Source organism: Aptenodytes patagonicus, chromosome Z (assembly GCF_965638725.1).
Source record: "Aptenodytes patagonicus chromosome Z, bAptPat1.pri.cur, whole genome shotgun sequence".
Lineage (NCBI taxonomy): Eukaryota > Metazoa > Chordata > Aves > Sphenisciformes > Spheniscidae > Aptenodytes > Aptenodytes patagonicus.
The window spans coordinates 88126422-88153020 of record NC_134982.1 but is presented as its reverse complement, the minus strand read 5'-3'; the positions used below and the strand labels follow the sequence as shown (position 1 = coordinate 88153020).

Here is a 26599-nt window from a genome sequence, read left to right as displayed (position 1 = left end):
TTTTTTATTTCCCTGATCCCTGTTGGTTTGAAAATTGCTGTTTATGGAAGATGCTGTGCCTGCCAACGACACACATGACCTTCCTCTCTCAATGGCCGTGACAGCCCATGTGGTTTTCACAGCCAGACGAAGGGCAAAGTGAGGAGGAGGCCAGGAGCCTTTCGGTGCCACATTTTCAGACCTCTGAGCCCACCTTAGGGCCTCTTAATCTGAAATTAGAAGAAATCAAATTTCATGCTTTTGTGACTTAAAAATTTTCATGGCATTTCTGCATTTTAATCCTCTCCGATTTTTCGATTTTTTCAAGCCAGTGGAACTGGTGGATGTAGAAAGTAGCGATTGCTTCATAGGGAAGGTACTAGGCAGTTTCCATTCTTGCTCAAGTACACGGACTGAAGTCCATTGAAGTTACTTCTTTTCTCAGAAGTAACTGGACTAAAATTAATTGAGAAAGCTGCTTTCATCTGAGTTGCAAAGGAAAGGAAGTAAAATACAGTTTTGAAAATAAAAAGTAGTATTCCTTAAAAAGTAAACTGTGGTATCATCTTTCTCCCAATATTACTGCAGCTGGGGAAAGAAAACATGATAGAATTGTTTCTGTTTAAATACTTACAGTCACCATCTACTTGTCATTGCCGGTGCTTTGTTTTCCTTTAGGCTCAGACACATAACTTTGCAGGTAACTGCCACTCAGGAGAGGGCATAATTATTCTCAGAAAAATGGATCCATTCCTAGGGTAAATCCTTTGTTCAGGAGGCTTTTGAAAGTGACAGGTTGCAGGATTTTGGAGGTTGCTGTTGTGTCAGAGGCATGAGAGAACTGGCCGGTAGTCTTCTCCAATTACTATTTTTTAATTCTCACTGCTTAAAATACTCATGCTGCAAATAGAAGATCAACTTCCTGAACAGACTCTAAAGATCAAATTTTCAATTCAAGGAAGTGTATGCCTGCACAATGCAGTATGACTTTCTTTTTGCTCTCCTTTCAGATTGTGCCAAAAACTTTGAATCCTCAGTGGAGGGAGCAGTTTGACTTTCATCTCTATGAAGAACGAGGTGGAATTATTGATATTACCGTGTGGGACAAAGATGCTGGCAAAAAAGATGATTTTATTGGCAGGTTTGTGCAATTACAGCCTTCTTGTTCCCTGGGGATGAGAGGAGATGATTAAAATGAGCCTTGCCATTGAAACTATTTCTTATGACTGTTTGTTCTTGCTTTTTTTTTTTTTAGAGGTAGGGGAGGATTTTTTACGAAGTGTCAGTACAGTTCACTGCATTGATGCAATTCTTTACTTTGATGGTGTAAAATAATTTTTATTGACCAGTAGGTGGCAGCTTCTACCAATTGATAGACTTAGGTTTTCCAAAATAAAAATCCCACATTTAGAGCGATAATCAAGATGCAGGAAGTTCCATACGGCAACGTCCGGCCTGGAGGAGAAATAACTCTCCTGACTCATAATAGGCACATAACACCAAAATTATGTCCTTATTTTTGGTAAATGTTCGGTAAATGAAATGAAAGTCTTGAGGGACTACACACAGCTTTTGGGGCAAAGAAATAAGATCATTCACCTAATTCGTTTTCAGGAAAAGTGAATCTTTGGCACCTGTCTTAGAGTTCAAGAAATGGTATAAATGTGTGGTTATGCTTCTTGTTACTGCGTAGGAAGAAGAAAGATGCTAATGTTTTTTAAAAATGGCATTAACTGTTAGCTAATAGGGGAAAAAACTGTCTTGTGCTTACAGATACTGTACAAAGTCAGTGCTATTTTGAAAGCTCAGGTATTTGTTTACATCATACTTCAATTGATAGCCATACGTTCGTAATAATAGTGATTATTATTAATCCTATATATTTGGATTGTTTGTTAGAATATTGGTTGTAGGTGCTTTCACTAGGACATTGATACCATTAACTAGTAGAATTGCTTTTTTTGGTGGTTGAAATCAGGAATGGAAATCCAACAGACTGAGCCATGTACTTTTGATGTCAACATGGTTATGTTTCTACTAACCTTTTCCACCTCTCATTCCATTGAGGGTAATGGCTTTCTTTATCAAATCAGATCAGTTGGATAATATTCTGTATTTATTTCCTACCATATATTGTGGGAACTCAGAATACATACACAGTCTGTGGCAAGCATACAGCTTTAATACCGGACAAAACCACTTTTCAAAAGCGTACACAGTAGGATTTTATTTTAGATGATGAAACCCTATGCATGGGGTGATATGTTTATATTTGAAGTTTACATTGTTTGTTTTCCCTTGCTTAATTTCAGTTGGTGCATATGGTAACAATAACTATTTTTCTGAAGTAACAATTATTTAGTCCTATGTCAACACATGACACACCTTGGGAAATTATTCCTATTTTCTGCTTAATGTTAACCTTCTTATCCAAAAGACGGTGAGATGCAGAGTTTTCACGTGTGATTTTTCAGAACGCTGTCATGAAAGCAGCACTTTACGTTGTTACTGTTACCAGTAACTATAAAGTCTTTTTAAGAGCATTGCATAAAATAAAAGACACCATTTTTGCTCCAAGGCACTTGAAACCTAAGTAAGAATGTGATAGAGAAATTAGAGAAGGAAAATTTGTAACTTCAGACACATGAGCTGCTTAGGTAGCTTTTCAGATACCTAAAAAAGTTGTACGTCTTAAGTGTGCATCTGTTTCTTCTTAGTAACTGCATGCTATTATGCAAGTAACAAATAATTTCCACATTTTATTTAGGCAAAAAAAATTTGGTAGGATGAGAAGTCTTCTCTCTAAGAAGAATGCTTGAAGTCTTTAGCATTTTTCAGTGGGAGAACCTTGTTTTGTTTTCTATCATTTTCCTAAATAGATGTAATTCCTGTATATACCAAAAAAGATGCTCCTTTGACAAAGCTAATCTGTAGTGCTTCTGCAGTATATAACTGATTTTAAGAAAATCAGTGGTATTTTTCCCGAAATCTTGCTGCTCTTGTTTTTTGTGACCTCTCTGCTGTCGGTGTATGTATAATCCTTCTTCAGTTTGTCCTTTCAGACGCTCTCATTTCACCTTCTGTTCATACCTTATCTCTGGATAATGCAACCTGCAAACAAATCCCTCTCCATGAAGGTTTCCATGAAAAACTTTGTCATTTGTCAAGCTCAATCTGAATACAAAAATAGGTCTTAATATTCCCCCTCCCTGATACTCTTTTCCAGTCACTGTGGATAAAAATCACTGACACCTGACAGCTCCACTTTACATCCACCTCTCTTCCCCAGTTTCTCCTTTCGAGGCTGCCTCTAAAAGCTGTAAATACTTTGGTACGGACACTATGGACTTGCTCTGTGTGTGTGTGTGTGTGTGTGTTATGGTAAATGTATATTAATTTTGTAAAGCATGACTGAGTCATGCTCCATGACTAAGGCTCTGTGGCTCTCAAGGCACATGTAATAAATTGAGTGTTTTGATTCAGGTTCCAGGAAAAGTGATAATGAGGCTGTGGGAGGGAAACAAAAGACTTTCCTGGTAGTATTCTAGCATTGCTCTGTGATGGAGAGTAATCCCTTTCATCTTATTGTGATCTTCCCACTTTCTTGAGTAATGCTCAAGCAGCAGCTGTTTTATTATATAGGAATATTTTTATTAAATGTAAATGAAAACAAGTATTTCTTGAAGATGTGCTCCCTGGCCAAAGTATGGTTCGGGAGAAGCCACGCTTGGTTGAAGAGATCCTTCTCACTGAGGGAAACAGCAGACCAAATTGAGAAAACAGAAGAAACAGTTTGTTTAAGGAGCAGTTCTCACCTCTCATCCACAGTGTTGGGGGTTTTTTGTGTCCTCCATATTCATCTGCTTGCAGAGCACACGTCAAGGTCAGCAGAATTTCCCGTGCAAAACAGGGGTAATCGAGCTGCTTTGCCAGGGGATCTCTTTGAAGAGTGCCTTGGTTCACGGTTTCCAAAAACTGGTTCACGGTTTCCAAACTGAGCTGGCTGTGGGAGAGGTCCCTCCTGGAAAACAGCATGGGAAGCCCCCTTGGGTTGAAGTATTCTTTCTGTGCTGAACTCTGTAACTTGCAAATTTTATTCCAAAACAGAATGTTGTAACTTCTCCTGGAATGATACTCTGTCTCAGCTACACTTCAGTAAAATAAAAGAAGTTGGAAATCAGGAACATAGACTTCTGTGGGCCCTTTGTGTTTCGTCATACTCAGTAGGCTGCAGCATGTTAAGGGCCAGGATGAAGTGGGGAATGTGACAAGGTGGCTGTGGCATGTGAGGGCTTGGGTTTGCGATCCTTTTTTGAGGGCAGGAAGATGAAGGAAAGATGTTCAAGAAGGTTCTTGAACAAGAGATTCTGGCTTTGGGGCGGCATGACAGGAGGATGGAGTAGAAGGGGTGGCTTGTAAGAGGGAGGAAGGTATTAAGAGGGTAAGAGTGACAGCATGGCATCCTAATTCAGAGAAGGAGAAAGATATGTCTGCCACAGAACTAGTGTAAAGCTCTGGTTTCTTCTTGGTACCCAGGCATGTTCAGCATGGCGGTTCCTGAAATCAGATGCTGGCTGATTGATTTCCATTCTTAACTTTGAGCGTTAATGTGTTTCTAAAATTCATTTGAGTTTCAATTGTGTGCATTCTCCATGACGGTTTAAAGAATGTAGCACCTTGTGAACCTCCATCTTAGAATACCCTAAACAAACGAAATCCTAGAACCATTTCAATGTTTCTTTTGGGATTTCAAAAGCCTGGAAAAAGACCTCATACAAAAGCTTTGAGGAGAATATATTTCCAGTCATATGCTGATTTGTATGAGGAAACACTGGGCTTTACCAGAATTGAGTTCTGGCCATGCAGGAGATTAAACGCTGGCATTCTTCTGAATATCATTTAAAAAAAAAATATTCCAGGACCAAAGATGTGAGGTCTAGAAGTTCTTTTTTTGGAAAGCACCAGCAGCTAAAGCCATAGGAGCAGCCTTCTTGCATTCAAATAAGCATGTGGACTTGCCTGAGCAGTATTAGTCATTGCTTCATCTGATAAGTAGAAATACATGTGTATATTGTTCAGTTTGAGTATATTTAATATTCACGTTTTTGCTATGAGTAAATCATTTCTCTACCGTATTGAGTCAATATACTCCCGTGATTAAAAACATATACTGCAGTAAGTTTATGTAGGTAACACTAAGTTCAAAATGAAGGTGAAAAGATTTTAATCTTCATGTAATTATTTAACTTCCTTATCATCTGCGTTTTTGAAGGCGATCCTGACTGTCACCTTTACGATAATCAGCTAATAAATCCTCATGATTGTTACACCTTTATGCATAGCAGTAATCTGAACAAATTGGCTGCTGACAGCTGCAATAAATTGCCAAGAATGAGTGCTGTCAGAGAACAAGTTGTTTCTGTGAACATACAGAATAAGTAAATCCCATGTCATGCAGTTTTATTCAGCTGAAGTTATTTGCAATCCAGTACAGCAGGATTTATAGTGTTATTTATTGGTATGAAAAATGCATGTTTATCTTTAAAATGACATTGACTTTTACTCATATTTTGTGTCAAGAAATTACTGTTGACTTCATCTATATCTATTTTCATCAGTATTTATAGATGCTACTATCTTTTTCCCATCTGATGCAAATTAAGAACAAAAGACCTTGTGTATAGTATATTCATTAAAGCTATGTATTAATTTTTTTTCTGTAGAAAACTGAAACGTCCCAAAATCTCTCTGAATATTGTCATGAAAATTCAAATCGATCTTCTCTGTGTGTGTGTGTGTATGGGTACACACCATATAATGGATGTTATGAAATACACAAATTAAAATATTGAAAGTTAAGTATTTAGGTTTTCAACACCTAATCTGCTATGTCTTGTCTGTTTAGGTTTTTTAATAGTAATGAAGCCATAGAGGGTTTTTTGGATGCACATAAATACAAGCAGGATGCGACGTATGCCACTGCATTACTAATCTGAAAGCACAGGGATACACTACTCAAAGTTCTAAACTGAAGTGGGGTTTTTATGTAAAAAACTTATGTCTTTTTCAGTTTTTTTCCCACTGAAATTTATGTAATTTCATTATGGGACACTGAATGCTACCAGAGAGAACTGAGTGGTGCTGTAAAGCTGTGTATGGGTACTCCAACACGCATATAAAGTTGAGTGAAGGACACTAAATATGCTCCTGCTAACGTTTCTTCCCAGATTTTTTCTAGAGATGTTTTGGAGAGTGTGATTTACATTAAAGTACTGACAATTTTCTTTTTTAAATATTGTTGCCCAAGAAAGAGGTTTTGAATAGTAGGTGTGAAAGTCAGTGTTAATGTTGAAATTGATGAATCTTGACGTTTTCTCAGTTCTGCAAAACTCTACAGAGACAAAATGGGTTCCTCTGGAATTGTAAATAGTACTTTATTATTCTGGTCTTTCAAATATTTTTTTCACATGGTGGTTTGAAAATTTCTGCATGTTGAAGTAGCTTTGGAAGGATACATTATTTACAAAGTTCAAATATAATGGTCAATATGCTATTGTAATTTGAGTTTTGAACTGTGTGCGCATGTGAATTACACAGCAATTCTGTGCAAACACAGACAAGCACACAACCAACAGCCTGTGTGTATAATAGTTTGTTGATTATACATGATGACTGAAGTTAAATTATTGCAGATGAATTTCTGTATGTAAAATGAAGGTTTTGCCTGAAGCATTAAAATCTAAAAATGCTACTGGCAGGCCTGCCCTTGACAAATCCTGAGATGTGCTGAGCCGTCTCCATTTCTGATTGTTGTCAGAGGGAGTTAGATGTAAATACTGCATCTCAAATTTTGGCCTTCAGGTATTCCGCACCTTATTTATTACTATCTCTGCACATTTTAGTTTCTTCTATTAATGCAGAGGCACTGCTGTTCTGCTAGAAAGCCAAAAAAGGCCCAGTTTTGGCTTACAAATCTTCAGTAACTTTCTCTTACCAGATATTTTATTATTTACAACTCTTACTGACGGTTGTTGTTGTCACGTACTGTTGCAAAATTGATAGTATTCCCCAGTGTATTCTGAAATACAGAATGCTGCACGCAAGCTGGATTATGTTTACGGATCCTTCTTCTGACCCTCTGTCTCCCGCATATGGAAATGTACTCCACTACATGAAGTGAGAGTGGCAACATAAGAGGAAGGGAGAAGGAAAAGTGGAATGGCTGCCTAGATATGAGGAGCATGACAGTAAGTGTAAAAAGTGGTTAGGGGTGTAGACAGGGGTTTGCGAGGATTTCTGGAAGGCGCAGATGGGAGCTGTGTGAAAGCTCTTGCAAAGTTGCTCGGACCAGCTAGTGAGGGGAGAACCGTGTAGGAAGACATAATGTTCATCAAGGCAATAGACTGGTTTAGCAGAAGAAAGTGTGAATTTTGCGGCAAAGAAATTGCACTGGTGACAGCACTAACAGTGTGTGTCTGTAGTGTATGGCTGTGCCACAGGGACAACGTAGGAAGTACCACATCGTAAAACATCTGCAAATACTTTTTTTCTGTCTATGCAATTTCAGAAGTAAATCTGTAGTTTTGTTGTGAAGAGCTATGCTTATGAAAATGTTAATCGGTCGTTTCAAAATCCATCAACAGGATTTTGTGGCATGGACCGTATTTCTTTTAGCAAGCAATAAACACTTGTCTGTATTCAGATATTGCTCAGTGACAAGTGAGATTGTCCTGTATTTCATGCAGCTCTCATATTTCCGTTACCAAGACTGACTCACCCCAAATTGCAGGGCTCTCTCCTGCTTTCCACGTGTTGCTGCGTGGCACCTGACAGCACCCTTTCCCTGGTCCTGCTGAGCTCTGCAGCGAGGCAGCGCACTCCCAGCTTCCCGGGGTTCCTCTCCAGCTTCCCGAGCTCGCCACCGCACTCCCCCTCAGTCAGTGTCCTATTTAGCTGAGTTACAGTCTCCAACTCCTTTGGGAGCTTTCCTGGTTTTCAGTCTATCACCTCTATCCACCACCTACCACAAGCATCGTGTGGGGTCTGTCATTTTATTTCTTTCTCATTATCTTTACACTCAAAAATGCCATGCTCTCGTTCTGCCAAGAACTTCACGTTACTGCAGTCCTGTCTTTTTCAGCCGTGTCATTTTCTGTCAGTGCTTTGCAGAATTTCCCCTCTCCATTTGTTTCTTGGTTTTACTGGAACATTGTACTTTGCTGATAAAGGATACGGAGTCTCACAAATTGTAGCAGTTCATGCCTCGCTGCTTCTGATGTGTGTCCAGCTCAGTTCTAATTGCAGAATCGCACAGTTTCCTCTCGTTGGCATCCTTTGGAGCAGCATAGACCTGGATCACAGTGGAGTTAAAAGGCTGTCTTCCTGAACAAGTCATGATGATAATTAAGTTGCCTGGGTTGTAGCCAAGTGGTGCTTTTCTGTCCCTATCACTTAGGATTGTGCCAATTCCTCTTTTATGCTTTATTTTGTCATGTGAGAAAATGATCTCGCTATCTGCTGTCTCTCCCTTGCCTGGCCACCTGGCTTTTAAGAGGCCTTCTATGTCATGTCGCTACCTTTGTAATTCATTCATTAGCAAGGATATTTCACCAGGGTGCCAACGCGGTCTTACATTCCAGGTTCTGTTAGAACTAGAGAGGGGAGGTGATTTTTACCTCTTAGACATGTTGATAATAAAATACTACATATAGTTCTGGCTTCCGCACTTTAAAAAGGATGCAGGAGAATTTCACTGGATCAGAAAAGTTACAAAAAGTCATTTGAGGGCTGTAGGAGATGTGTTCCAAGGAAATGTATAGGGAGCTGAAGGTGTTTAGCATATCAAAAGGAAGATCAAGAAGAGATACGATTATGGTATATGAGTACCTTCACTAGAAGAAAATGCAGGGCACTAAAGGCTTTTTCAACCGAGTAAAGAAAGGCATAAAAAGAACCAAAGGCCAGATATATTCAAATTAAAAATAAATCAGAAAGGTATTTCTAACAGTTTGGGCGATTAGCACACTGAACACAGTTTCAGAGAAGTGGTGAATTCCCCTTGAATCTTCAAATCTTCCTCCGTGGGAGCTGTACCCTGTTTCTGCAGCGTCTTATCTGTGATACTTTGGCACATGAGCTTGAGGCACTTGCGTGGTTTTTCTCCCTTCTGATCTCTCAAGCCCTGAAAATGCAGATCCACCCGGTGCCTGATAACGTTCACGTGCAAAGCTGATTTGGGGGGACGTGCCTCCATGCCTCTTCCTGAGGGGTCAGCCAGCCAAGGGGATCGTTCCAGTGCCCCTGCCCACCACTTTTAATGCTGGCACAGGTGTGCACTGAAGGGACCATACAACGTGGAGCAGCGGAGTAATGCAAAATACCTAAACTGCCCTAAAAACTGAAATTCCCTGAAATGTGATTTATAGCCATGCTTGAAAATCTGTCTATGGAGTTAATGGCTTTTTTTGCCATAATTCTTCAGGCTGACCTCTTCACAGGTGGAGAACTTTTTCTTTTAGCAGCAGCATGTAAATAGTAATTCCATAAGAAACTGAGTTGTCCAAAATTACTATTATCTCCTGCTTCCAATGTGACAGCTGCTGGTCATATGCAACTTACGGCCTTCTCAAAATGGCTGTAATTTTTCATGGTCCTCAATTTGAGAATGCAAGACAAAAATTTCTACCACCACGATGCTCATTCTGCACCACTTTCTGGTAGCATTCAAGTTCACCTTCATCCTCAAAGCATCTTTGTTCTCCGTGGAAACAGTTGTAGGTGACAAATGTCTTTTAAGAGAACATCTTAACTGATGTAAAAGTCAGCATTGCTAAAGCTTTAAAGCTTGGAATACTTGTATATACTCTCAGTACAATGTAAAGGGGCATTGTCAACTTGAACTTTCCAAAGCTATTTATCTTTAGAAGTATTTTGTTCACTTCAGTGCTTGTAAGGAAATCTATTCGAAAAAGGAGTTTTGTGGGTTTCCTACTGATGTCTGTAAAGGTTATTCTAGGATAGGGTTAGTGCTTAGGTAATGCCTTAATAAAACCAGGCTTCCTTCACTGTTCTGGTCCCATGCAAAGATCTGGTGAGGGCAAAGTAGGTCTAACAAAAAATGGTTTAACTTTTTGCAGGAAAATTTGGTGTGAGAGCAAAAAAAGTTGATTCTTTTTTTAAGAAAAACTCAACTATTAATGGAAAAAAAATTGTCTGTCTGTAAATTGGAAAGTCTCGTCTTTCGACTGAAGTGCACGTGCCGCCAATGTGCTCACCTCACGCTGAATGCTCCTCGAGCCTCGGCACCTTCGAGTTAGACACATGCGAGCTGCACCTCCTGCGAGGCCAGAGGAGGGGACCTGGCGCAGAGTGAGAAATGTGCTTTCACCCGGCCGTGTACACACAGAGACGCTCTTAACCTGGATTTCCATAAAGTGCAACGCTGACACTCCTTAATGGAATAACCCTAGTTTTTTATCAAATTATCTGAGGGCCCTTCAGAGGATATTTCTCCTGTAAAATGGTTAAGGCTTTCACTGGAAAAAGCTTCCAGATCACTCCCTACCCTTTGTATGATTTTAGGAAATAACAAGCTGGTGACAGGCTGTTCATGGAGATCTATCAAGCAGACAATAGAGACGTATTTCTCAGGTAATCTGTTCTGGATGTGGTGCTATTAGGAATATTTTATGGCTGCAGGAAGGGTGCATGGGTAAAACCGAATTGCCAGTTGCTTCTTTTAGCCTCAATAAAAAATAGCATGGACTACTAATGTTGCAAAAGTGCTGTAACTTCAAGAATTGGAGAACTTGGAGCTTGTAGCTCTCCTGTAAACCCTGTAATTTTACAGTCATTGCAGTCTTCTGATGGATGTAGGGGTTTTTTGTTCCAGTGGGGGTAGCTTTTGTTGCCTATTTTTGAGTGAGGGGTGGATTATTTCTGCATTTACCTGTATCATAATGACTTTCTGATGCTTTTACTGACTTTACGAGAGTTTAGACTGGTTCTTTCAATGATGATTGGCTGAAGTCGCAATATTGTTGCAGAGACGTATTTTTGAGGGGTATCTGTTTTGAAATAATTTATCAAAGAATATTTAACACCAGGGGCATCTTAACCTACTCCAGCTTTGAACGCTTGATTACAATATTTGTTATCTTGAGGAGGGCTTTATACTCCTCACTGCAGCCTAAATAAAAATTTGACATCCTATGTACCTGTATGAAACTTGTATTGACCATCAGCCTGCACTGACAGCAACAGCTTTAGTCTTTCCTTACTGTTGTTATTTTCATTCCTCACTCCTTATCATCCAAAGCGTTCAAAATAAAAGGTAAACATTTAGCTCAGAATGCTATGTCAGGTTTTTTTCATTGTATAATAATTGAACCTTGTTACTGTATGAGCTTTGCAGTAGTTTAATTTTGACAGCTGCACAACAGACAGTAAATGTTTAAAAAAAAAATTAAAAGGAAATTTTCCTGTAGCAAATCTAATCTGCCTGTGATAGCACAGTGCCCATTTTATGAGGCCGCATTTATTCTCATAATTGGCTATTTCCTGTCCTTAAATGCCTATTTATTCATGTCTGCCACCTTTTTCTCAGTTTATTGGCCCTGCGGTCACCACATTATCTTTCTCTTCAAAATCAATTGACATTTTATGAAAAGAGTTTGCTAGATGTTTAGTTTAGTGAGAGTGGCATACAGAACATGTGCTTGTCACATTAAATAATCGCTATTAAAAGTAGAGTATTCAGTGGCTTAATGATATATAAAATATATTCATTTACTTTATTTCAATATTGTTATTATTTTTATGTAGAGTAATGAATTGGCAAAACATTACTGGGGGATGCTATAAGTAGAAGTATTCCAAACAGTGGTTTTTCAGAGAAATTCCTGTGCAGTGCAAGCCGACATTACATTTGACACAGGCATTGAATTTCTAGACATGCTCAGAGTTGCAATCTAGGAAAGTTGAAACTTGTGAATTATACAAATTAAAATATTAAAACTTCTAAGCTGTGGACAGACTATTTACTAGGCCTAGGTATTCTTGTTTTAATTAAAAGCTTATGGTCAGCTTTTTGTTAGCAGTGATACTGTTTTTCCTTCCATGCCATACCTTTTATTTTTAAAGATGTTCTAAAGCTATTTCTGCTGGCTGGCACGTATGGAGCCATTCTTCATTAGTTCAGTGTATGGTACAGCCAGGGTTATTCAGAAAGGGATCAAGCAGCGTGGATTGGCTTCAGCCACTCTGCGCAGTTATAAGCAGTCCCTGCTCATTACAACGTGAGACATCTTCTTATATAGAGGGTGCAGCATCGAATTTTATCCTGGATGCCTGCATGAAGCTTTGACCCTGAGCCACACACAGCTTACTGCAAGAGAGCTGAGCCTTTTGGGTGGTGCTCAAGTCAGGTTTTTCTATGCTCAGTCATGTTAACTCCATCACAACTGAGTCCACACAGATTTATTCTTTTTTGAGAGAGGATTTTTACTGTTGTTAGATGAATGGTATCAAAAACGTTCACATCAAAACGTACGTTTTGTGTTTATACAAGAGGCGTAATTAAAAAGTGCAATTTGCATCTGAAGCTGGGTCTTCAGTGTTCTCGTTGACTGCGTTTGAGTAAGCCGTATTAGCTAACCTTGTTTCTAGTGTCTGTACGTTCTTTTTAATATTTATTATTCATATGCATAACAGGTCGTAGCTTCAAAAAAAAAAAAAAAAACAAGCGAGCAGCACGGGTTGAAGCTGAAGAGAAATCCTTCCAGAAGCTGGGAAGGAATTTCTACTGATGTGGTTTTTTGTCCGGCTGAATGCAAGTAAGCCAATGTGCTCTTGTTTGATGTGAAGAAAACCACATGCTGATGGAGAATGTTCGTTTCTAGGTGCCAGGTTGACCTCTCAACCCTGAGTAAAGAACAAACCCACAAGTTGGAGATGCCGCTGGAGGAGGGAGAGGGATGCCTGGTGTTGCTGGTCACCCTCACAGCCTCAGCTGCAGTCACTATCTCTGACCTCTCCGTCAACTCCCTGGAGGACCAGAAGGAGCGAGAGGAGATACTGAAGAGATATGTATGGAGTTCTTCTCTTTTGCCCTTTGTTTGCAAAATGTTTGCTTATATAAATAATAAGTATCGGGGGGGGGATATCTAAATACATCCCTTACATCCTTATCACGCTCAGCCAATGACAATCATTTAAACTACTTACTAATATTATCACGGCTGGTACAGGTAACGTCAAGAAGGCTATAAATCCTCTTTATACAATAAGGTATTTTTTACACAGTAATTCAGCTATTTGATATGATCATGTGACATAAAGAAGTTAATTTTACTGCCTTGCAGATAATTTTTACCAAGCACAAAAAAACTAAGGGGTCACTCAGTGACTGTACAGTTTCTAGTGAGTGTTTATGCCAAATGGTTTGAGGTGCCAATAGTTTTCGGCTTTTTTCTGAGCATCTACTAAATGGCAAGAAAACTTATTTTTTGTCTGCCCATTAGAGGCTGGAGCAGTATTTTGCATCATCAAAGTAATTGTTTTAAACAATATTTCCATTTCAAAATATTCTGAAGCAAATTATTTTCATTTCCCAGCATCCTCACATTACACAGAATCTGTGTAGTTTTATCAAAGCAACAGAGAGGGGAGCTCTTACTCCAGCATTTGCTAATACCTAAATCACTAAAAGTAACTGTCTCACTACACACGGAGAAAGAAAAAAATAAAAAGCTATTTCCACTTAAAATTACAAAGCTTTTATTGTACAATGCTGCCAGGTGTTTAGAAAGGCTTCTCTAGACACTCAGCCATTAAACCAAGCTCTGACTAACAAAGAGCCGCTTAATTTTTTTTAGATTTTAAAATATTCCTATTCCATGACTGACATCCTTTCAATAACTGAATTTAATAAAGATGTTCCTTATCAGGCTGTGCAGATAACATGAAGTGCTAGTACTAATGCTGTACAATATTCTTCAAACAGATTAGCAGGATGTGCGCTTCAGCAAATTTATTCTGGCTATCTCCACTGAATCAGCTGTCTGCTAATGCTTGTACAACTCATACACCAATAGCGTTATCATAAACACAGTTTAATAGAGGTGACTTAGTGAGGCTAAACATAATATTCCTAAACCAACTGAGAGCTAAGGTATTGTGCACCATCTTTGAAAAATAGTTACAATTAAGAGAGTTATTGCACATTTTGGAATCCACCAAGGCAGTCTGTGGTTCTTAGAATAGATCTTTATAAATATAATAAATTTCTGATGGATAGGTTTTTGAGGTGACATACTTCTTGCTACCAAGTGCAACAATACCGTATTTCTCTGGATTATTGTGTGTGATGTTATGGCAGTCAAGTGATACTGATGGTTTTGATAATTTAGTAGCAGTATAGAAACATGTTACAAGCGTGTATTAACCATTTTTCCTAAATTCTCAATTTTTTGTCCCCAGTGTAAAGCATAATTATGTGGTGTAAGATTGATTTATTTATTTCTGTTTCTTACATATTCATGGATATGTGTCTTTTCTTATATTTACATTACTGTATGCATTTGAAAACATTTATATTTTTGGAAGATGTTCATATTGCAGAGGCATGAATTTCTCGTTACGTGTTTTTGAAAATTGTAGCATCAATATACCTTTTTGATAAATTTTACTGTTTTTATTAAAATGACCCGTGCACAGCAGCAGAAAGAAATTACAAGGATTAACGAAATTCAAATAGCTTATTTTCACTGATGTTTGATTTGTCTTTGGTATTCATATCTGTACTTCAGAACCAATACAAAGAAAGAGTATGCAATTAGCAAGATATACTGTTCCCCATTGAGTGGCTGTATTTTGGGGGTTATTTTTCATCCTCTTGAAAAATCTAGCGTCCATTTGAGAAATGTATTTTGCACCCTTTCTGCAGCCAAAAACAGTTAATGAGCTGACCTTGCCATCAGATCAAATAGCCTTGGAAAATGACTCTATTACTGTCATTTAACCATTTGTAGCTGAACATCAGAGCCTTACAAATTAAACAGGCATTACTGTTTGAACCATTATTTTACCACAATTGTCTGAAAAGATTAATTCCTTTTGGGGTGAGGAGGGGGGCGCATTAATGGGTACAGACCAAGAGAGATTGTATGACCTTTTCAGAACGGGTGTGCTGAACCCACGGTCCCCCTTGTCACAGTTTAAAAACCAGAGGAGCTAGTTTAGAGAAGAAGTTGTTAGCATTCCATTTTTATTATGACATTTCACAGTCATCCGATTTAATGTCCCTTGACCAGATTGTCCACCGTGAGACGATGGGCTTGAAATGTTATTTAGAGCATTGATAAAAGGTGAGCAGTTCTAAGATGACAGCGAGTCATAAGGCTGGTGGTGTGACATTAATTTTCTCCATAACAGAGATGGAATAAGACGTCATGGTGACAAGCTGTCAATCAGTACTGGCCCCTCAGTGTATCTCGATGCCATAGGATGGGGTATTGCTTCTCCCATAATAGAGCTGAACTGAGATGCTCTCCCTGACAGCTGCTGCAGCCATACAGAAAATATATTATACAGCCTTTCATTAAAAAAATAAAGAGGACTCATATCCAGAGCATTTCAATCTTTTCCCATCTATTGAGGGCTGAAAAGATTCACAGCAAATCACGGACTCCTCTGCTATGGAAATTTCAGGCTTCAGAAACTGTGCGGGTTTTGAGGCCTTCAACAATAATCATAAATAAGAAGACAGAATATCATCTGATAAATCATTACTTAAAGTTATGTATTTAAAGTAAGGTATTAAAGTCATTTGCTTCTCCCAGAGTCTCTGCCATGGCATTGTATACGTTTTCAGCAGTCTCCGCAGTCACGATGTGCAGTAAATTAATCTAAGCCAGCTGACTTGCTGGAACTAAAAGTTCAAAAATAATTATTCTGCGGGATGCTAACAAAGGTAGCGCAGTGAAATACAGCACTGGTGCCTTTTTGCAGAATGAGCTTAGCAGGATGAAATTTGGAAAAAGGGGACTGTACGGCATTGCAGGAAGGGGGGCAGTCGCTTGGCTTGCTCTGTGTTGGGTTTTTGCATTGTTTTCTTTCTGCACCTTGGTGTCTGTTTCCGTCATTTGGAAACTTGGGTAAAATGTGGAAACATTTGTGCAAATCCTTTCACTTTCATCATGGTATTAGAGCAGAATTATCTCTGTTGTGGTACCAGTTCTGATAAGAAGCTTCCAAACCTTGATCGTTACTGTAATAAATGAGGGATGGTGCATGATGGTGATGGTGATGGTGATGGTGATGATCATTTATCATTATAAATGATAAAAAATTATTAACTGTTGCCCTGTGTAACACGCATGCGTTTATTCCTATGTATGCAGCATGTAGGGTACTGCACTGAACGGGATTCCTCAGTTCAGCATTTCAAGGCCAAACCTTCACTGTAAACAGTGAATGGTCAGCTGGGGCTTGTGAAATTAATATCAGCGTGATTTAACTGTTAGAATTGTCTTATTAATAAAAAGACAGGGATGCATAGTACGTGTCTAAAATTTTAATGGATAGGTTATCTATGCATAAACATACTGTAGTTTTTGCAAGCTGACATTTAATATTTCATTTAAGCAGCACCTGTGGTTTTCAGATCAGTGATGTTATTTATTCTGGTTTTCTATAACAGTCGATTTTGCCTTCATAATACATTAAAGAATTGTTGACTTGGTGTTTTACCTGATGTTTGCGTTTCCTAGAAATCTGGACATTATCATAAGCAGTCGAAAAGGTTTCACCTGCACTACATTAAAATTTTAGAAAAGGTCACAGGCATTAAATGCATTAGTCCAGATTTTAAAATACTTCAAAATAAAGGTATGTGCTAGTATTTATGAACAAGACTTGCAAAACCAACCAAAATTTAGGCCACACATATATATATATATGATTTTAAATGGATTTGAAAATCTAATTTTAGTCTCCTCTTTTGGAGTTCCTCCCCTAGGTTATCTAAAAACTGAATGATAATGCCATAATGAATGTTATTAATTGATTGCAGATTCAAAGTTGCATTCGATATTCTATCATTTGAAATTCTGCAACTTTTAAATTACATTCGAAGTTAGGGCTTGAGAATTTCAGTATATTACACCTAACTGGTGCAATACTCCCCATTTGTTGCTTTTAGTTATTTGAAAAAAGTGCAGCAACAGAACACGCTTTCCAAGCAGCTTTCTAAAACTATGTTGGATGAATAAATGCAACTGTTAGTCTACTCTTTAATTCTTTTTTCCTCTTTTTAATATATGTATATACTGCAGAAATTTATGTTAAATAATGATTTATAGTAAGAGCTTTCTGCCATGGAATTGGCACCATCTTTTAATTCTTTTTTTTTTATCTTTTTTGCACATGATCATGAATTATTGCACGTGATTAAAATTATTAAGTTGCTATAATCCTCTTTTGATTTTTTTTGCTCATGTTATTTGCAAGCTATTTGCAAGCTTATATATGCATACATGCTATATGCAAGCTTGCGTATAATGGTCAGCTACAACAAAAACAATATTGGCCCTAAGTCACTGTTCAAAATATTATTGGAGCCATCAAAGGGAAAATCTGAACATAGATCTCACAAAAGTATTCAGGGAGAGGAAGTGTTTTATTGTTTGTATTAATTTTTTAATACACTGCTATCATATAAAAGTTTGATGGACAGTGGTTCATGTACTATTAGGGGATTAATTCAGTAGAATTAGTGTTATATTTAATCATTCATATTCTAATTTTTCCTTTGCATTTTTCATTGGTAAGTTAAAGTTGCAAAATACTGTAAGAAACACTGACAACTGTACATTCTTCATAAAACAATATTTAAAAGTATGAGTACGTTAGAATTACACTAACTTATATCTGGGTTAGGGAGGAGACTATTCATATTGCTTTTGGTTTGTCTTTTTTTGCAATTCAGAATTACTTTTCTTTATATTATTTTTTAGAGTCCAACGATGATGTTCCATAACATGAAGGATGTGGGATTTCTTCAGGTGAAGGTCATCAGGGCAGAAGCATTGATGGCAGCTGATGTCACAGGCAAGGATTCATTTAGCTTCTGTGACAGTAAATCCCGTAGTAAGACTGGGCCTTTTTAGAAGTGAAAAAAAAATGTTTAAAACAGAAGTTTATCTAAAGTTTATTGTCTGTTTGTGCAGTCTCACCTTCTGCTCATTAAGGAAAAAATCTGCAGACAAACAAACAAAACTTTTGTAAGCAAGGCAGTAAGTCATTCTAATGTAGGTTATTTCTCAGAAGGGTGAAATACACATTTTTCTGCATCAGAGGTCCTGGAGAAAATGCATAGAAAATACTTCTTTTTCTAGTAGATAAAAATACCCAAAATTATCCAAATTAAAGCTGAATTCCAGAGGACAAGGCAAATGAAAGGTGCTAGACTTAGATACTAATTTAAAGTTGTTGCCAAAAGAACCACTTGATATCTACCACGTATTTAGCAAGGCTGCTATTGGTTTCAGACATTTCAAATAAATGCAGTTTCCTGTAACTACTGCTTATCTGTTTAAGAAGGGAAATAAGAATATCTTTTTTTATTTTCTATTTTATGTGATATAAGCTGAATGGATAATTTAACCTTTTGCTTTTCAAAATAAAAAGTATTTGAGCCATACTGACCATATTTCTCCAGAAATGTCCAACTTACCTCCTGTAAGTACATCACCTTCATACTGCACAAGTTGAATGGAGCAAAATGAACTGCTTCTGTGTCAGAAAATAACCATCTCTGCTTTAAAAAAAAAAAAAACAAAAAAGAAACTATACTAATCTAGCTGGTTTGACTGCAATTTGGACATAAATGTTCTGTTACAGGAGCAGATGCAGATACATAGCAACATACTCACTTTTTAATAGTTTTTTGTAAATTAGCATGAGTACCAGTATTTTTTTTTTTTCTCAGACAAGGTAACAGAGCAAACATTTTATTGCTGAAACTGATCATCCAGTTTGTGGCACGCAAAATAACAGATTCTATTTTCAGGGAGGTTGGAGAAATGCTTCTAAAGATTCCTCACTCTGCTTTGACCTTATAATCCAATGTGGTCTGAACAGAGAGAGAGATTAAGTTATTCAGGGGCAAATGGGATAATTCAGTCCCTGACCTCGTTCAGTCTTCGGCTTTTCCAGATCAACATGTCATTTGTGCTGGTTGAACAAATTTTTGGAAATACATTTGATTCAATTAAAGATGTACAGAGCTACCAAAATTTTTCAGACATTGCATTTAGAACAATGGTCAGGAAGACAGGAAAGAACACTCAATACCTTCCCATGTCCTGCATATTTGTTCATTAGCAAGAAAAAACATTTATACGGCAGATATGTTTTGTAAGATGGCTGTGCATTCCAGAGATTACAGAAATCATTGTATATATTGGACAAAAACATCTGGTATTTTGAAAAGAGGACAGAGGGGTTTTATTAACTACTGTAGTAATTTATAGCTATTTTTAGTAACTCATGAGTATGTACGGATCATTCATTTCAGATTAATCTTTGAATAGTAATATTTAGAAATAACTCAAAGTAGTTATTTGGTGATTGTCAATAAATCATGTTTGCAAAAATCGTATAAAACTTGACTCTCCACCTTTATTCAACTGAGCAATTCTTATGAGTCAGTGTGGAGAGCACTGTCATCAGTGGTATAACTTACATGACTAAGGATTGCGTGTGTGAGTAAAAGCTAAGGACTAGTTTGCTCTTCTTACTATATAGTTTATTCGGAGTTAATCTTCTGCCCTCCCCTGAGTCTGAAAAGTAGTGAAACACCTGTATAGTACCTGTGTGATTTGCTCTGTTTCCTGTCTGCTGAACATATCCCATTTCACTTTCAGGAATCTTTTCATGTGAAGTAATAAATCAAAATTTATTAGTTTGGGCTGAATGGATTTTAAAAATCCTTAATATTCCATCATTAAGCATAAGCATAGACGGAAAAAGATTTCTGTAATCTTTTAAGTAGTCATCAATCTTACTACAGTTGCAAGGATTTTTTTTTTCCTTTCAAAATGTGAATTTTTTCTTTTGTTACCATACATTCATTGAGCAGCATTGTAATACTGTATTAACTCTCTGTGAATAAAGAGCAATTGAGACTCCCATTGAATGAATGAGTAAAAAGCGCAAATTACTTTTTAATGAAACCCTCGATTCTTCTCCTTTCCACAGAAAGCCCATAGCCTTGTTCAGCTGAATGCTATTACAGTAGGTCACTTCAGCTAAGCCCCTAACAAACTGTTGATAGTCGAGGGCAGTTTTTTCTCCAATCTCAATAGCCCGGTGTTGGACAGTGCACTTCAAATCATTAAGGTTAGTACAGATTTTTTTTTAAAAAAGAGAGAGATTAAGGGTAGTGGTTCAGTCCTCAGTTTACAACCCCCCCACATACACATGGGTTGAACAAGATGCCAGGGTGGGCTGAAATTTTGGTGAAGTTGCGGCAGGGGAGCAAGTGGGCGCTACCAGTTTGAAAATGGGGCGCTGCTCAAACGTGCCATAACTGGGTTTTAAAAATACCCCAGCAAAGAACAAAGTGAGACTTCTCCTCACTCAGCCTACTTGCACGGAAGTCTAGGAAAGGGAGGATCGCAGAGGGGTTGAGAGATTCCCCGCAGGTGTTTGAAAGCTCACCTTGGTTTTGGGGAGAGCTGAAAAATAGGGCATCTTCCAGGACTGGGGCCTTTGAGAGAATTGCCAGGTCTATGAGGATGTTTCCCCCAGAAAAACAGCATCTTTCCATGGTCAAAACACAATTTTAGGGCTTCCACCAATGCAAAATTATGTTCTGTTGGAAATTGTAGTCACAAGTACCCCTTCCTGGAAAATACGGGGTTTTTTAATACGTTTCTTTGAAACTATAATCTAACAAATGGAAAGACATTGAGTGTGGTGGTTACTTTTTCCTTCTCTTCCTGAGAAGAAAGTTTCATTTAAATCTTCTATTGTGTTTTAGCTCTTCAGTGCAAGGCTGTTTTCTCCCTAAATCCTCACCTAAAGGAACTTACATTTTCCCCTTTCCCCACATCTTTGCTCACTTGTGGTTCCTCTGGAAGACAGGCAGACATTCTCGAGGGTTCGGCTGCTTGCGGAGCCCCGGCATAGCAGTGTGTGTGCCTACAGTGACGTCCTTTTACGTGAAGAAATACTCTGATGGTGCAGTAAACCGTGAAGTGTAATGGACTCATTGTGCCAGTTGGCCTCTGAAATTAGTACATACTCTGTTCACCTAACCCGTATGAGTTTTGGAAAGCAATAGAGCCTTCACCATGACATGGTGCCAGTTTAGGCAATAGTCAGGTAGGCGTATTCCTTCTGCAGCAAAGTTAGGTATAGGTGGGTCGTGGTGGAAGGCTGCTGGCTTTGCAGGCAGTGCTTGCGTCTCCTTTACTGGGGCAGATGCATTCCTCCTTTTCCTTGTACCACGAAATAAAATCCAAAACCTCTGCCTTATTATTGACGAGAAGCAAGCAGGGTGGGAAAAGATGTGCCACAGGTTTGATCAACTTCAGCAAAAGTCTTATTATTTTAAGGAATAATAGTTAGCAACTCAGATTCATTAGCAGAGCAAAATCCAAGCTCCGTGTGACGGCCTGCCTAGAAAACAGTTTGTTTTGCTGTCTTTGGGCTTTAATTAAGACGTGTTCAATTCTAGCCCCCTGGCTCCCCTCTCCCCCTGCCCCCACCCCGCTTGCTGTGTCACAGACCGGCGATCAGACGCTTTCAGATGGTCCAGCCCATGACTTTGACCTTCTGCGCGGTCCGGCGTTCCCTGGGGAACCGTTCAGCTCATGAGGTCTGATTTCACACTTCCAGGATGCCTCGGCTCTCTTAACAATGACAGGGAGACAAAGCCCTTTAGAGCGGGCCGCATGGGGACTTGTTTAAATTGGAAACTAGAGAGGAGTCAAGGAACAAGGTTACAGGCTACAGAATAGTGCTTTTAATAAAGAGCTCACAGCTCTGGTTCAGCTCAAAGAGGGCTACCTCTGTACAATTAATTGAGACATTTATCTGGAGCATCTTAGGCCTCTACTTTCTCACAGAATTATGTGATAAATATCAGCTAAGAGGCAAATGAGATGTGCATGAAATGAATTTTTAACACTTTGATTACTGTGTCTCCAGTCTTCATTAGAAGTAAATTTATTTGTATTTCTGACCTCATTATTAATCAATTGTCTGCATTTTTTTTGGGTACCGTGATTTCAGAGCCTGGTATGTATATATATAAAGAGCTCAGTGATATTTAGGTTTACAGTCAAAAGCTTTTCCAGGCTTCTCCTCCTCTGAAGAGCAGAAACTAAGCATAGGAAATGAGGCAGGATTTTTTTTTTTCTTCTTTTTCAGTTTTATGTCTGGAATTCAGCCTCTCTTCTAAGAAAATTCCATGTTAAAATTTTGATTAAAGTACTTGAAAGTAGGATGAAGATACCAAGATGGCTAAATGTGCAGAATGTAAATGAGTTTTCTAAAATCTGTTCTACTAAAATGTCCTAATACCACATGTGCAAAAATAGTCTCTGAAATTGTTCTTCAAATGCTAGGAAATGTCAGAGTGATGTACACAAACATTAAATTCACAAAGGTATGGAAGCCCATGCATGTAAAATTGAAGGAATAAATTCAGAGGCCCTTTGGAAATATGGTTCCAAAAGTAATTTGCTCTGTCAATTAGTGCAACCAGATTTCAATATACACTTGAATTATCTTCACAAAGTATGGAAATCTACTAGATGGGCAGTATTCTGTGGTAGATAAAATCTCACCTGGTTCTATTGCATAGGTTGCCTGAAGACATCAGGCCAATATCATGTACTGCAAAACTACTTTTTTTTAAGAAAGTAGCAGTTTTAGGATAGTAATGGCAAAATTAGGATTTAAAAGACATTTTTGGTTAACCATAACATTTAGAATTAAATATATCAGTGAAAGGATGGCTTGTGGTTATTAACTTTTTTTTTTTTTCTGTAAATATTGTGTGGAAATGTTTAACACAATTGTGGCACTACACTGAGTCGCCTGGTAAGATACCTCACGCATTCATGATACCAGTCCGTTGTAACACGTTTGCAGCAGCACTGTTAAAGAGGAATTATCATTTCCATTTTAAAGATGGAAAACTAAGAAAGGTTAACTGACTCAGCTAGGGCCGACAGAGCAAGTCCTTGTCAAAGCTGGCATTTGGCTTGGGTCCTGTACTTAATCCATTAGATAAGGCAGCTTCTTGTGCTATTGAGCCATTCCTCCTCCTGGCCAAAGGTCAGACTGACGGCTCTGTTGCAAGCAGCTGGCTGGCAGGGAGCTTGGAACAACATTAGTGACATTAGCGTCTGCATGAGTGGCACTGCCCCCCAGAGTAATGAACTGGCTGTCTTGTCTTCCCAAAAAATAAAGGCCTTTTTTGGCTGTGGGGACTTAGATCCGTAATGGACAGGCATGGCCAGCAGTAGGGGAGAACCATAATAGCCTATGAAATAGCCAAACAATATCTCAGCTTTCACAACCACGTTAAACTTGGTTGAACTTTGTGAAGTTGTGGTTTGTGAACTTGACTTCTAGAAGTAGAAATGGAATTGAAATCTCCTATTAAATTTTTAAACTATCCAAAACATTTTCAGTAGTCTTTGTGATTCTAGTTCAGTTTGGATAATGTAATTTGAACAATGCAGAAATTCATATAATACTTAGTTCAGAATAAAGTTAGCGACTTGCTTAAAATCAGTTCGTGGTCTAGCCAATGCTGGAGTTGGCTTTCTATCAGTTTATATAACTTTACGGGCTGATCGGTGGCAGGTAAATGTTAAATGCCAATCTATATTTAGCCTGCCACGTGGTTCCTTTTGCTGAGAAAACTGTTGAAGAAACAAAACTAGGAAATTATTTGTGTCTCTGGACATATACCGAAGCAATGCATGCTTTCTGTAGCCGTGGTAGAAGTATCTCCACAGGGCTCACGGGGGGCTAGCCCCATGCTATCTGATGTCCCTTGTGAGTTAATCCTGATGAAGTGCAATAAGTTTTCCAGGGGACAGGTAGGTCTGCGATACGCTTCTTGGCTTGCATCTACACTGAAAAGCAATTGCATCAATGGTAGTTCCTTATAAGAGTCCACGGCAGCTCTGATTAAGAAAGAAAGAGTCATTCTACAATGACTGATGGTCTTTCTGATTTTTTCTTTCATACAAGCTGGATTTTCAAAGATTGAAAACAGAAAAGCATAATGTTTATGACTGTACACAGGTGTTTCTTTCCTGTCTAAAATAGGGAGTCATCTTAATGCATAAAATATGGATGTTTCCATATGTTTGTTTACTAAAGTCTCCCTTTTTACAATATTAACCAAATAATATATAGATAATGTGCAGTTTTCTGGAGACAAATCCATGTATTTAATAGAGTTTTATAATAAAAGGACATCACAGTTTAACTTGTACAAAACGTGGCAAGCAAGAAATGTGAATTTAAACTTTGACAGCATTTCATCAAGAAAAACTCCTATTTGTGTACGAGTGGAGCTAGAAAGCGAGTACAAAAGTGCAATTATGTTGAATTGAAGTCCCTGTTTGTAAGAATTGCAGTGCTCTGAAATGGATTTTTGCTGGGAAAACAATCTACCAAGAATCAAAAATTTTTATTGGACAACTTCCCCCTCAGGGACCATTGAAGGACATATCTGTTTAACTTGCCCAGAAATATGAAATATACTATATTGCAGTTTGACAGCTCTAATATTCAGGTAAAGTTCATATTTATACAAACAAAAGATACTTGCACCTGAATTGGTCACGTCATTCGATCTCTTGTGAAAAAGCAGTACTTTCGGAGTTGAATTTGAGATGAAGCCCAACGTTTTGTTGTTTCAGCTACCCACTAGACTGGACAGAGTCCAGCTCGCCTCTAGCTTGGAAGATGGGCTGCAGTGGCATGTGTCTGAGACCAGTCCACCAGCCCTAGAACATCAGTTCACAAGGGTTCACAAGCCACCTAACACGTCTGGTGCTTGCTGATGAGTTCCAGCATAGCGATCCAGCTGATCTACAAATGTGGAAGTCCTGTGGTCTTTGAACTGATGGAAAGGGCCTTTCCCAAACTTTTCCAACTGAAAAACACAGCAAAACTGTTAAGCAATGTGGTGCTGTAGCTACTTGACAGGAAAATTCAGAAGCTAAAATTGTGTGGAGGTTGAGTTTTTGTTGTTTTGATCTTCTAAATATTTTGAGAAGCAATTAAAAATTGTCACCATTTAGGTCTCTTTTCTATGATGAAAAAGTGTGTTTTATATACTTGCAGGAGAAAAAAGTTGTTCCAGTTGTCAACCTTCTGAGCTCCAGATAAGGAATCTGAGCTCCAAACTTACTTTATGTCTGTTGCTGAAGGACTTCCTGGGCCGTGGGGGACTTTGAGTTTTGAAGCAAATAACAAATAAGACCTCTCTAGTTCCTGGTTAGCTTCTCTGGCAGCTTAACCACCGTTGTAGAGTTGGGCTGGTTTGAGTTAATGGGTGTACAGTTCATCCAGAGGGATGCTGAAGTTCTGAGAAGTAAGGTGACAAGTAAAAGACTAACGTTTTAACAATTGTGTGTATGGTGTGCAACATGAGGGACACAGTGGTGATTGAAATAAAATACTTAGATCTCAGTAAAATAATCTCAGTTTGTGCTCCCGTCTCACCGCCTGTCTAAAGATTAAATGCAATATAGCATAGCACAAACAAGGATATCTGCCAGACTAGATGCAATGTGTGGCATAATGAATAAAATGGGAAGCTTCAAAAGATAAGTAGTTCTTTAATTTTTTTCAGTAGGAGCTTACATTACAAAATAGAATTCCTTCTAGGGGACATTCTCAGGTAGTCCAGGTCTGTAATGGGTAAAGGGGAAAAAAAGGTGAGGGAGATCCATCAAAAGAGAAGCTGCTTTCCCTTCCACATTATTTTGCGTATTATGTAGATTAGCACTTTATTTCTGTCATTTCAGGAGCCCTTAGGATTGTATAAGTAGAGTCCAAAAAGCATGAGACGTTACAGCAACAGAATGGATTAATGAGATTTGTTTTACTTCTTACTGCAGGTCTAATTTCACTCAGTGGGAAGGTGTACTTCACTGGTTTTACTACCTACTTGTCTCACGAATTCCTTCAAACAGTGCTAGGTGTAATAGTGATTAGTCACACCGAGGTCATGGGATTACTCAAAATAGTAAGTGCTGTTTTCAGTGGTGCTGGGAGCATGCTCTTAATGTGTAAGTGCTTTAAGAGGATGGTGGGTCGTCTTATTCTTTGCACAGCACTGAGCACACATTTAGGGCTGTATTCAGAAGATGTTTGTGGATGTCCTCCTGATCAATAGAGTTGAGTACCTCTGAAGTCACTGAACAGTAGCTGGAGGCCTACGAAGGGTACGGAGCAGGGAGTTAGTTGGAAGATCCTCAGTAGACACAGGGATTTGGGTAGAATTTCTTGACGTATGGCAGGTGATATACGGTGATATATGACAGTTGTGATTTAGTCTGTAGTGAAGGGCATACTTGTG

At 38.4% G+C, this 26599-nt stretch overlaps 1 protein-coding gene across 4 annotated transcripts in view; it reads left to right on the top strand.

Annotated features, from left to right (window-relative positions):
* The window catches only part of MCTP1 (multiple C2 and transmembrane domain containing 1), a 297668-nt gene that overhangs the window by 165625 nt on the left and 105444 nt on the right, over positions 1 to 26599 (top strand). For all 4 annotated transcript variants that reach the window (XM_076362433.1, XM_076362434.1, XM_076362432.1 and 1 more), the window contains 3 exons: positions 990 to 1120; positions 12879 to 13065; positions 17994 to 18087. In XM_076362433.1, the coding sequence (XP_076218548.1) occupies positions 990 to 1120; positions 12879 to 13065; positions 17994 to 18087 (412 nt within the window). The remainder of the gene's footprint in view (positions 1 to 989; positions 1121 to 12878; positions 13066 to 17993; positions 18088 to 26599) is intronic.